At 52.6% G+C, this 11,083-nt stretch overlaps 1 protein-coding gene across 3 annotated transcripts; it reads right to left on the bottom strand.

Moving 5' to 3' along the window:
- Positions 1-249: 249 nt before the first annotated feature.
- SLC3A2 (solute carrier family 3 member 2) lies at positions 250-10,901 on the bottom strand. Of its 3 annotated transcripts, none has more exons than XM_036763190.1 (10): positions 10,709-10,901; positions 5,437-5,913; positions 4,816-4,989; positions 4,401-4,495; positions 2,493-2,561; positions 2,327-2,385; positions 1,973-2,156; positions 1,207-1,350; positions 924-1,004; positions 250-775 (listed from the first exon to the last, which is right to left on the bottom strand). In XM_036763190.1, the coding sequence occupies exons 2-10, from the start codon at positions 5,879-5,881 to the stop codon at positions 407-409; spliced, it is 1,620 nt and encodes a 539-aa protein (XP_036619085.1). In that variant the 5' UTR covers positions 5,882-5,913; positions 10,709-10,901; the 3' UTR covers positions 250-406. The 3 variants fall into 3 exon arrangements, with proteins under 3 accessions (XP_036619085.1, XP_036619083.1, XP_036619084.1); XM_036763188.1 differs by lacking the exon at positions 10,709-10,901 and adding an exon at positions 6,006-6,535; XM_036763189.1 differs by lacking the exon at positions 10,709-10,901 and having other exon boundaries at positions 5,437-6,171.
- Between the last annotated feature and the right edge of the window lie 182 nt (positions 10,902-11,083).

The raw sequence follows: 11,083 nt of genomic DNA, 5'->3' as shown, positions 1-11,083 counted from the left end.
CACCTGTGCTGGCAGTTTTCTTGTTGTTGGGCTTGTGTTGGTCTTTCACCCCCACAGCAGCTGCTAGCCCAATTGTTGCAACAAGGGGAGAGGTGGCTTTTGCCTCCCAGTGTTCAGAAGTGAAGCCCCAGTGGGGGAATGGGCACACACCAGAGTGCTGGACCTTGTAGAAACCCCCCAGGAGGGAAATGAGAAGTGGGGGGGGGTGACTTAGGAGCCCCTAGAAGAAAATGGACACACCACAGGAAATGCTCATCACCATCGTTTTAATACACAGCTACAGGCTCAAAACTTCTTTCCATGACATCTTCAAAAGTAAAAAAAAAAATCCCAAACCCTCCCCCCCTCCCAGCCCTGCCAACACACACACAAACACCCAACGGGAAGAGGGGACCCAGCGGGCAGCTCAGGCCACATAGGGGAATTTGAGCAGCAGCCCCTCCCCCGGGGCCACAGCCAGCTTGTGCAAGGACAGCATGCTGCCTTCCTGGTGGCTCCCTTGGGTGCTGAGCACCAGGGCTGCCTTCTCGGGAAGCTCCAGCTTCTGGCTGCCCGACACAGAGGGCATCCTCAGCTCAGCCTCATGGCTCGTGGGGCCCAGGTTGAGGACAACGATGAATCGCTCATTTTGGTCCCAGTATCGCACATAGGCAAAGAGGTCATCTTGGGTGGGCAGGACCACAAAGTCCCCGTGCAGCAAGGACCGCTCCTTCCCTCGGCTGTCACTCAGTTTACGGAACAGAGCAAGGAGAGAGGTGGGGTCCTTAGTCTGGCCCTGGCAGGACAAGGAGAAGGTGGAACCAAGTCACACTTGTGAGAGAGTGTGTTCGTGCACGTGCACGCACACGCAAACACACACACACTCTGCCCAACCCCACCCCCAATCCTCCTCCCAGCACCACCAGCACCAACCCAAAGGTTACCTGGACAGTAATGTTGAGGTTCACAGACTCAGAAGGCCCAAGTGTTTTTTCATCCCAAAGCATGATGGGGGCTTCAGCAGGCTGAAAGTGGGAGAGGAATAAAATCTGGAGGACTGAGGACAAAAGCTGGCCAGAGAAATAGTGAGCTCTGAGCAGTCCTCTGGCCCTGGCCTTAGGGCAGGCCCTTCTCCTAAAGGGCCACAGCCATCACTCATCCATCACACATCCATTGTGGTGGGCCCTCTCCTCCCAGACTCCCGCCCCAGGTCTCCTGTGTCCTTACCTGTCCGGGGACGGTGGCCGCCTGCAAGCCAATTTCATCCCCATAACTAAAGACAGGTGTCCCAGGAAGTGTGAACAGCAATAGGTGGTAGAGACGGAGAAGATGGGCTGGCACATAGGAGGCCAAGTGGCCGACCTGAGAATACTGTGACAACCAGAAGAGATTGCCTGGGGTCAGCTATGACCTTCGCTCCCTGCTTCTCCCATACCTCCCTATCCAGTAGTTGTGGGGAAGGAGAACACCACAGGCCCCAGACCCCAGGAAGACCTGAGGTCAAATCTGGTCTCAGACACTTTCACTAGCTGTGTGACCCTAGGGAAGTCATTGAAGCCCTGCTTGCCTCAGTTTCTCTATCTGTAAACTGGGAATAAGAACAGCACCTCCCTTCCAAGGTTGCTGTTTTCAAGCCACACCAAACCATTCAGGGGCTCCCCGCAGCCTATTAAATGAGACGGCCTGTGTGGAGCAGCTGGCAGAACCTGGACCCAAGACTTGGGTTCAAATGCTGCTGCCAGGATTTAACAGCTGTGACCCAGAGCAATTCCCCAAACCACTCTGGGCCTCAGTCTCCTTGTCATGTGAGTAAAGGTTTAAGTTCTGACTTAAGATCTCCCTTCACACCCTGAGTCCAAGCCCTGGGGCCATAGGAACAGGATCCTGGAGGCTCCTTTTACAAAAGAACCCAGTGGTGACTCCTCAGGGAAGGAGCTCAGGGCTCAGGGGCTCTTCCCTGCCTGGCCCCAGGCTCCCAAAGGCCTCCACTCACTGTCCAGCTGCACCAGCGGCCACCAGCGGCGCTCAGGTAGCTATCGACCAATTCTTTCAGCTCTTTCCCTGAGGAACTCCTTTTCTCAAAGTCTTCTAGGTACGAGCTGCTCAGCAGGTCAGTATCATTCAGCAGGCTCAAGATCTCCCAAAGGTCTGAGGCTCCTGTTCCGGCAATCAGGACCCTTTGGGAGGGGGTGGGGAGAGGGCAGAGATAGAAAACAAATTCAGATTAAACCGAGTTAACTAAGTCAAGAGCAGTAATTGGAGGAGGAAAGGACCAAGCCCCCTGGGGGTGACCTGAGGCTGCCCCACACTCCATCCACTTTCTCATCGGGATGTTTCTGGTACTCACCTGTCATCACTGATGCTATGAGTGAGGTTACTCCAACGAGACAGGAATGAAGCCGCATCCTGGGGGGAGAGCAGGGAGAAGGCCAAGTCAGGCAGGAAATCAGGGGCATCTCTCCCACCACTGAAGAGGCCCTTCTGCCCCCAGGGGAGGGAAGAGAAGAACTTACGCTAAGCTTCTGGACATCATGGACCTGGATACCATTCACACCGGCCTTCAGCCAAAAGCTCAGGGCTTCCTGTGGGCAGAGGAAGAAAAGACAGGAACAACATCATAGAAATGCAGCACAGTACAAAGGGTCAGTTTAGCCAGAGCCCCAGTGACTTGGAGCAAAGCCGAATAGAGCTGTCTGTAGACCATTTAGGACCAGAAAAAAAAGCAAGATGGTCTTTCCTGCACCGTGCCCTTCCCATATTGTGCTCACCAACTGGAAACCAACCCTGTGAACTGATTTCTACTTTACCTAATCTGTAGGGATGTCTTGTTTTTCTATCACCTTCATTTCCTATCATCCCCTGTCCAAGGGGTTGGAACAGGGCCTCCAGCTGGGCACTTCTGAGAGAGAAAACTCCCTCTGGTAACACAGGCCAGTTTCTTCTATTCTTAGAGACTTAGAGCTGAGGTATCAAAACTCAGGCCCTTGGCAGGAACCAGATACAAATGTAATTGGGAAATGTTTAAGGAATAAATGAAATTACATTCCAACACAGATAAAGCTGATATGTGGTTTCCAAAGTCAATACACGCCCAATTTCTACTTTTTGAGTTTGACCCCTCTAGTCTAGAGCAGCAGTGATGAAGGCTCTGTTCAGTCTCACGTAGCCAATGACTGAAGCAAAATTTGAATCCAGGCCTGGTTCCCAGACTTCCCTCCCTTTGTCCTGTGGCATGTTGCCTCTTCATTATAAGATTAAGAGAAGAAAAAGCAGCCAAACCAAGCACTACAATTACTGAGGTCTGACCAGCGGGCAGTGTTCTCTAAGCCTCCAGGGCACAGTCCTGCCTGTTTGGGTGGCAGATTTTACAAAGCTTTCTCACAAGAGATAGTAAAGGGGAGAAAGGAGGGAGAAAGGGATGAATTTAGAAATCACAGAAGGAAACTTTAAATACCTATATCACGCTCATGGGCTCCCTATTTCTATAATGACAAGAGGCACATTTTTCTCACTCAGGGCCCAAACTTGGATCTTCCATTCAGTTATATGAACTGACTTTTAACAACCATGTCAAACCTGGTGGGCCCTCCTATAAAGGGATTCTAGCCACCTTTATATATCTATAGAAACAGGAGACCCAGGCTCACCTTCAAGAGCTGAAAAGCCTTGGTGAAGTCCTTCTCTTCCCCTCCCAACATATTTCTGCATATTTGGGGAGGGAGTGGAAAGCAGTGACTACAACCCAAAACAATTAGGCCAACAGCTCAGACAGGCCCCAGCCTGTGTGGATTTGCAGCACAAATCAGTGGCGTCCATAAAGCAGCCTTATTAGTCTGGTAATCCATGTCTCCTTCGAAAGGTTTCCTCTGCCCTTCTCTGTTCTTTGGACTTTTCCCCTTTCCCACTATCACTGACAAATCCAAATACCTTCCATGGGCCCCTTTTGTTAAATCCATTTTTCCATTCAGTTTCAATTTGGGGCTCAGTTTGCTCAGACAAATTCAAAGAATTGTCTTTTTTTTTTTTTTGGAGGAGGGAAGGCAGGGCAATTGGGACTAAGTGACTTGCCCAAGGTCCCACAGCTAGTAAGTGTGTCAAGTCTCTGAGGCCACATTTGAATTCAGAACCTCCAGACTCCAGGGCTGGTGCTCTACTCACTGCACCACCCAGCTGTGCCACCTAGCTGCCCCAAGAATCGTCTTTCTAAAGAACACTCAAGAAACCTCTCACTCTCAACGCCCAACACCCAGCAGATAAATCCAAGACAAAGATCTGAACCAAGAAAAGGCCCAGCAAGGAGTGGGAGGCCAGGAGCCAACTTAATCTCTCTTCCTTCCTTATCCCAGGAAATGTGACCTTCCCCAGGGCAGGTCCAACAGCTCTCCCCCCACCACCCACCCACACCTCAGCCCTGCCCTCACCTTCATCTTCTCATTCACTTCTTCACTCTCGTTCTTCAGAAACCAGCTGTTCTGACTTTGGTAGTTGGGAGTGAGATCTAGAATGATCTGGATGTCTGGGGAAACGGACAGGGCCGGCGGCCAGTCAGGGGGGTGCCAGGAGAAAACCCTCCAGCTCCTCCTTAATCCTAACCCCCAAACATTCACAAATGGAAGTATTCCCCAGCCAATGGGTCTCCCCATCCTCAGGGGCCCACGGATCCCTAGATCTCCTAGTCTGCAGTCCCCTTATTTTACAAAGAAGGCGGATTCAGAAAGGCAACATCAAAGGCAGAGCCCGGGTGCCTAGCCTCTTCCTTATCTCTCACCCTACCGTGGCGAGGCTTCCTGAGCCCAGTGTCACCCATTCCCCTCCCCTTCCTTCAGGACCACCTACTCTTTTTCTTAGCTGCTTCTAAGAGTTGGAGGAACTCTTCCTGGGAGCCCACGGTGGGGTCGATCTGCAGCAGGTCCGTCTTAGCAAGGTCATCTTCAAGGTTCTTGTGGATGGGCCCCAACACCAGGGCCTTCACTTTGAGGGTGCTCAGGTAATCAAGATGGGCCTTCACCCCTAGGACAGGAAGGGTGCTTTAGACTGATGGGCTATGAGCTACAGGGTGTCTCTTACACTCATTCTCATTCATTTTCTTTCGAGGTCTCTTTCCCCCACCCCTCTCCCAACTTCCGGGAGGAGTGGGGGCGGGGCTGCTCTTAAATCACAAGGCCAGTCAGAAGTCGCTGATGTAAGGCCTCCGCAGGCTTACTCAAGATTCCACTCGCGGTGGGCGGCCCGGGAGGGGAAAGCAGGGAATGGAGGAAATGCTGAGTCAGCGATGCCTCCGGGCTCCGACCTAGGCCGCCTTCCTCGGGATGTACCGGGAGGTGGAACAGGACCCAGACCCGGATCACACAGAATGGGGGGAGGGGTGTGGTCGGGAGCGCGGACGGGTCTGAGGAAGCGGGCCACGTGGAGCCAGCGCCGCAGAGAGCCCGGGTCCACCCCACTGGGCCCCCTCACCTGGCAGACTCCCGTTGGCGTTACGGGGCTGGCCCTGGAAGGCCTTCAGGTCTCCGATGCGGTACAGGGCACCCTGGTGCCACCAGCGCTGGACGGGCAGCTCGCGGCAGCGGGGCGCCTGCACGATGATGACCACGGCGCCGGCCAGCATGCCCAGCCAGCCCAGCCAGAAGAGCAGCAGCAGGGCCCAGCGGGTGCGCACCCAGGCGGGGCTCCCGGCCATCTTCAGCAGCTCCTCCTTGGACAGGCCCGTGAACTTGGAGGCGGCCGCGGCATCAGCCTCGTCGTCGGCCACCTTGACCTTGACCACGCCGTTCTTCTCGCCCCCCGAGGCGGCGGGCGGCGGGGCGGCCGCGTTCATGGGCTGCTTCTCGGGCTCCAGCTCGTTGAGCTCCACCTCCTTCATGTCCACCTCCGCCATGTCCACCTCGGCGTCTTTGCTCATGGTGATGTGGATTGCGAGGGCTTCGGTTTCGCCTGCGGGGAAGAAAGGAGAGGAGCCAGAAGGAGCCGGGCGTCCGGGGGTGGGGGGGTGCCGATGTCCCGGCGTGGGGAGAACGTTAGCTTACCTGGCGCTTCTTCGGCTTCGATCGCGAGTCTGGGCGAGCTCCCGGGCAGGACCCAGACCCCAGGCTAGGAGCTCCGCCTCCGGCCCGCCTCGCACAGCCTCCTTGAGGAGGAGCCACCACGCCCCCGAACCCGAGCTGCTGGCCGGAGGCCGGGCCTGCGCCCTGGAAGGCGCCGAGGAGAGCAGGGTTCCGCTCAGCCCCCCACCCTTCCCCATGGCACCCCCTCCCACTCGGCTCAGTGGTCTGGCCAGAGCAAGGCAGGCTGTGTCACCACAGACAAGCCCTTAGCCTCTCGGAGGCTGTTTCATTCTGGGTCATCACAATCAGCAAGCAATAAAAGAAGGCACCTACTATGTGACACACTGGAAAATGCTGGGATTAGAGACTGCATGATCTCGAGTCTTATGATCCCTCAGACTTTTAGCTTTGGCGAGAACACTGACTGGCACCAGTCACCAGCCTCCAAAGGATACTGAGAAAAGGCATTTGTGAACCTTTCAGAGTTCCTGATGCCTAAGCAAGAATATCACTCTTATATTCATTCATTCATTCATTCATGGCTAGAACCCATGATTTCTTTAGGATAGGGAAGTCCTGAGGGAGGAAACTCCCTGCACCAGTGTAGGAGGGCATCATCTCTGAAATGTACAGTCTTAGAGATCTGCCCAGAGTACTCAGTGAAGTCACTTTCCCAGGGTCACACAGCCAGCTTCTCAGAGGTAGGACTTGAACCCAAGTCTTCCTGGCTATGAGGAGGCTGCTTCTCAATCCACTGGGTCACTACTGTCTCATTCCCTCAGTTCACCCAACAAACATTTACTCAGAGTCTGCTGTGCAGGAGGCCCCAGCCAGGCTTTGGGGAAGAAACCCAGAAACCATTCCTTGCCCTCCTCATGGAGCTCAGTCTGGTCCAGGATAAAACAGAGATCAGGTCAGGCTTCCCAGTGAAGGTGCCCCCTGAGCAGGCCTGCAAGGCAGAGTGGGATTCTCAAAGGCAAACTTCTGAAGGGGAGTTTTGTAACAGTAAAGACTGGAAAGCCAGGCCCCTGAGGGCTGACGGGTTAAGGATGTGGTATTTCATCTTCTCTGCCACAGGGACCCCACTGACAGATTTTCCAGCAGGGGAAAGAGGATCAAAGAGGGGCCTTCAAAAGGTCATCTGGGCAGCTGAGAGCTGAGCAGAAGCAGGGAAACTGAAAGCAGGGTGGCCACTACCAATGGTGGGCACCAACCAAAAAAAGCAGTCTGGACAAAGAGTTCAAAAGGACCCCAGGCCTCCTCATTTTGTAGAGAAGAAAACTGAGCTGACCAGCTGTACACCACCACCCAGGTAATGAGGGGCAGACTGTAAACTCCAGAGCCTGGCTCGCTTTTTCAGCTGTGCCATGTGAAGAAGAGGGACATGGACATTTTGGAAGCAGGAGAAGAGTGAAAACAAACACAGGCTGACATGAAGGAGGCCAGCCTGGTTGGGGAGAGGTGCCCAGTGGGACAGCAGGTGGGGGGGGGCAGGGAGGGGCAGGCAAAGTAAGACAGGCCTTGACTGCCAGTTTAAGGACTGGGACAGTGAAATGGGCTTCTCAAACTGAAGGCACATGATGAAATTAATATTTCAGATGAATCTGTTTCCCAGACCAGGATGGGAACAAACATCCCCAGCAGCCCTTTATCAGGGACAACAAATCTGGCCCAATGGAAGCAACTGGGCTGAGAGCCTGGGAACTTCAGAAGGGTTTTTTTGTTTGTTTGTTTTGGTTTTTTTGCTTGACTATGAGTCTGCCAAATGTCTGTCTGAAACTCCCCAGCTCCCACCCCAATGTTTATCAGGGCTCAGCCTGGAAAAGCAGCCTTTCCAAAGGCAGGAAGCTAGAGAAGGAAAGGGGCTGAGGGGCAGGGGGTGGGGAGGAGCACCTGGGGCCACAGGCTGAGCAGTGGACAGTGGGTGGAAGACGCCAAGTATCTTGAGAACCTTTTGTACTGCCAGATGGCCCAGCTCTTAGGAAACAGCTGACCAAGCTTCACACCCCCTACACTCTCCCTCCTTTCTGAGGCATGGCGCCAGTACTGCTGTTTACTAGGACTAGGAGCCAAAGGTCAAAGCATGAAAGAGTAATGTCTGAGAGAAGGAAGGACTCCAGGAGAGGGAGCTTGATCCGCAAGCCCAAGGGGATGAAGACCAGTCTTGGCCCCCAGTCCTCTCCACAGGAAGAGGCACTGCCAAGCCTCCTCAAACTTCAGTGCCTACCTCACACCAGGGCTAGAGGCCCCAAGCATGTCTGGTGTGGAAGCAGAGTAATGCTGATAAGGCACCAGGGCTAGTCTGTGAACCCTAGATAGAGGCTGCCAGCCTGGGACTTAAAGGCAGACTTTGTCCTCTGCCTTGTTAGTGACAAAATTGGAGAAAAGGTCAAGAAGACACAGTCCCTGCCCTCATGGAGTTTGCCCTCTACTATGGAGATGTAACATGGCTACAACTATAATAAGGGAGAAGCATCCTGAAGACCTCCTTTTTAGGTCCCCTGAAAATATTAAGAAATAAATGACTCTATAGCCCTTTCCAGACTTTTTCCCACTTCTCTGAAACCTAACCTCTTTCTCTTACCAAAGTGTATGGAAGGTCAGCCTCCCACCCTCAATGGCTCAAGATGGTAACCAAATCTAGAACAAGAAACCCCTCCAATCTAGTTAAGATCGCTGCTGGGGGTCATATTTTGAAGAGACTCTAGACCCACAAAAAGGCAGTGTATCTAAAGTAATTGTCCTTTTTCAAATGACATTACTGGGAAATGTCTTGACTCCTTCATGAACTGGATTTCAGTAAGGTAGGTTTGGACAAACCCATCAACCTCACTCTCCCAGGATCCTCAAAGTCCAGTAGCAGCACAAAATAGTGGTGGCCTAGGATGACCTCAGTGGATGGATGCCTTGCATGACTGACCAAGCTCTAAGCACTCCACAGCACCTGCTTCAGCCTCCTTCATGGTTGTTGAAACAAACTTCTCATGCCCCCATTCCACCTGGGGAAGTCTTCACTTGCTTAGGGTAGATATTGGCCTAACTCAAGGTCTCTTGGTATTTTGTGCCCGAGGGCATGAGGAGGCCATGCTGGTTTGTACATTTCTCTCAAGCATGTAATAATAAAGAGGAATTAAAACTGTTTCAGGCAGACATGTGCCTAAAGGGGTAAGAAAGGGGTAAGTCCATGGCAAAAGTGCTAAGATCCCTTCTTCATAAAAGCTTTAAGCTTCATCTTGGAGAAGGCAGCAGTGGGAATGGGCAAGTATTACTCTGACTAATGAGAAGTCAGGCTTGCAAAGTAGCTCTTTAAGGTTACAAAGCGTCTGAAATACAACCACGTGAGTTAATAACAAGAATTGAGATTGGGTAAGGACCAGAGCCCACCAGCCCCAGGCCAAGGAGGCAGCCCTCTGCAGCAATGGAGAGTTCCAACTCTGTGATTTCCATAAGAAGTTACAAAACAAACACAAGTGGCCCACGACAAGGGCACACTAACCTCACAACCCATCAGAGCTCAGCCAAACAAGAATGCTCTAATGGAAGGGGCCATTCAAGAGTCTCCCAGTTCTCCCGCAGAGGTGCCAGGATTCCTCACCCCAAAAATGCTGTGCCAGGAGCAAAAAACATCTGAGAGCCATCGCTCCATTAGGAAGTTTTTCCTGATGTCAGTCCTGAATTGTCTTTGTTACAACTTCTACTCACTGTTCCTGGCAGTACTGTACCTCGGTGACCAAAGGGAACCGGTGTAATCCAACTGGAAGATGAGAAGCCCCCCAATGCTATTAGACCACATCAGTGATTCAAGACGAGCTGGTGCTTCTACCCTCCTCATCCTCCCGGGCCTGTGACACTGATTCCCATTCACTTTCCCTTTGGCTTTAGGAACACTGCTCTCCACTGGTTCTCCTTCTAATACCTGAAATCTTGTTCTGTTTCCACTGCCAGATCATTATCCATGTTCCAATCCTGCCTTAGACACTGACTATGTGACCCTGGGCTTCTCTGGCCTTCGGGTTCCTCCTCTACGGTAAAATGAGAGGGTTGAACTCAAGGATCTCCAATAAGGCTGCTGATAACTTCACATCCACATCTGCCTCCTCCACGTAGGCCAAGCCCTGAGGTCTGTCCTGGACCTCTTCTCTTCTAACACTCACGTGCAGTAGCTACAGCGGTTTCCATGTATTTCAGCTGTCGTGTCTACACTGATGACTGCATATCCAACCCTCTGTCTCCAGAGCTCTGGTCTTGCTTCTCCGACTGTCTGCCGGCTCACTCCAGCTGGATGTCCCAGAAGCGGCTCAAATTCAACATGCCCCTAAGGGTTTACTCTTTTCCCCCAAAACTGAACACTCCTCCTAACTTCCTTATTTCTCTCACACGCACCCCTTCATTCCAGTCATCCCAGTTCACAACCTCTGAGTTACACTGCCAATCAGTCACCACCCTCCAAAAGACCCGGCACATCCAGCCCTGCATATCCAATAGGTCATTACTCTGACACAGACCCTTGTTACTCCTCCCTAGGTAACTGGCCCTCCAGGCCCTCTCCTCCCCCCCTCAAACTGACAAAATAAAGGGCATCCAGACATATCTTAACCTCTCCGGCCCTGCTTAAGCACATTCCAGGGCTCCTCTCTCCAGTATAAAATAAACACAAAATCGCCACCTGAGCATGACGGATCTACCTTTCCAGATCCTGTCCTTCCATCACATCACAATTGGTAGTCTTGCTGTCTGCCTGTGGCCACAGCCGGCACACCCCCAGCTTAGGGGCTGCTTGACGTCTTTCCTAATCCTCCTGGTTGCTGGTATTCAGCCCCTCCTGAAATTACTTTGTATTTATTTTGTAGGTGGCTGTAAAGGGTTTGCCCCCCAAAAACTTACACACACACACACACACACACGCACGCACGCACGCACGCACGCACGCACTCGCTGATGTGGCTATGTGGATTGCAATACCCATGCTAGCCGGTAGGTGTCGCTCCAAGGAGTTTGGAAGGGAACGTGTCCTTTATGCTTCTAAAGCAAACAAGGGATAATTTCAGGAAACCGGGGAG

The sequence above is a fragment of the Trichosurus vulpecula genome, chromosome 6, assembly GCF_011100635.1.
Source record: "Trichosurus vulpecula isolate mTriVul1 chromosome 6, mTriVul1.pri, whole genome shotgun sequence".
Taxonomy (NCBI): domain Eukaryota; kingdom Metazoa; phylum Chordata; class Mammalia; order Diprotodontia; family Phalangeridae; genus Trichosurus; species Trichosurus vulpecula.
The sequence above is the reverse complement of the archived record's forward strand: the minus strand, read 5'-3'. Positions and strand labels throughout refer to the sequence as shown.

What these genes read in the sequence shown, in the direction of transcription:
- SLC3A2 (XM_036763190.1), bottom strand. Translation starts at nt 5,881, where the DNA reads ATGAGCAAAGACGCCGAGGTGGACATGGCGGAGGTGGACATGAAGGAG. An exon ending in ATGATGTCCAGAAGCTTAGC is followed by an intron (nt 2,386 to 2,492) that starts GTAAGTTCTTCT and finishes CTCTCCCCCCAG; the next exon opens with GATGCGGCTTCATTCCTGTC. An exon ending in CGGCCACCGTCCCCGGACAG is followed by an intron (nt 1,005 to 1,206) that starts GTAAGGACACAG and finishes TCCCACTTTCAG; the next exon opens with CCTGCTGAAGCCCCCATCAT.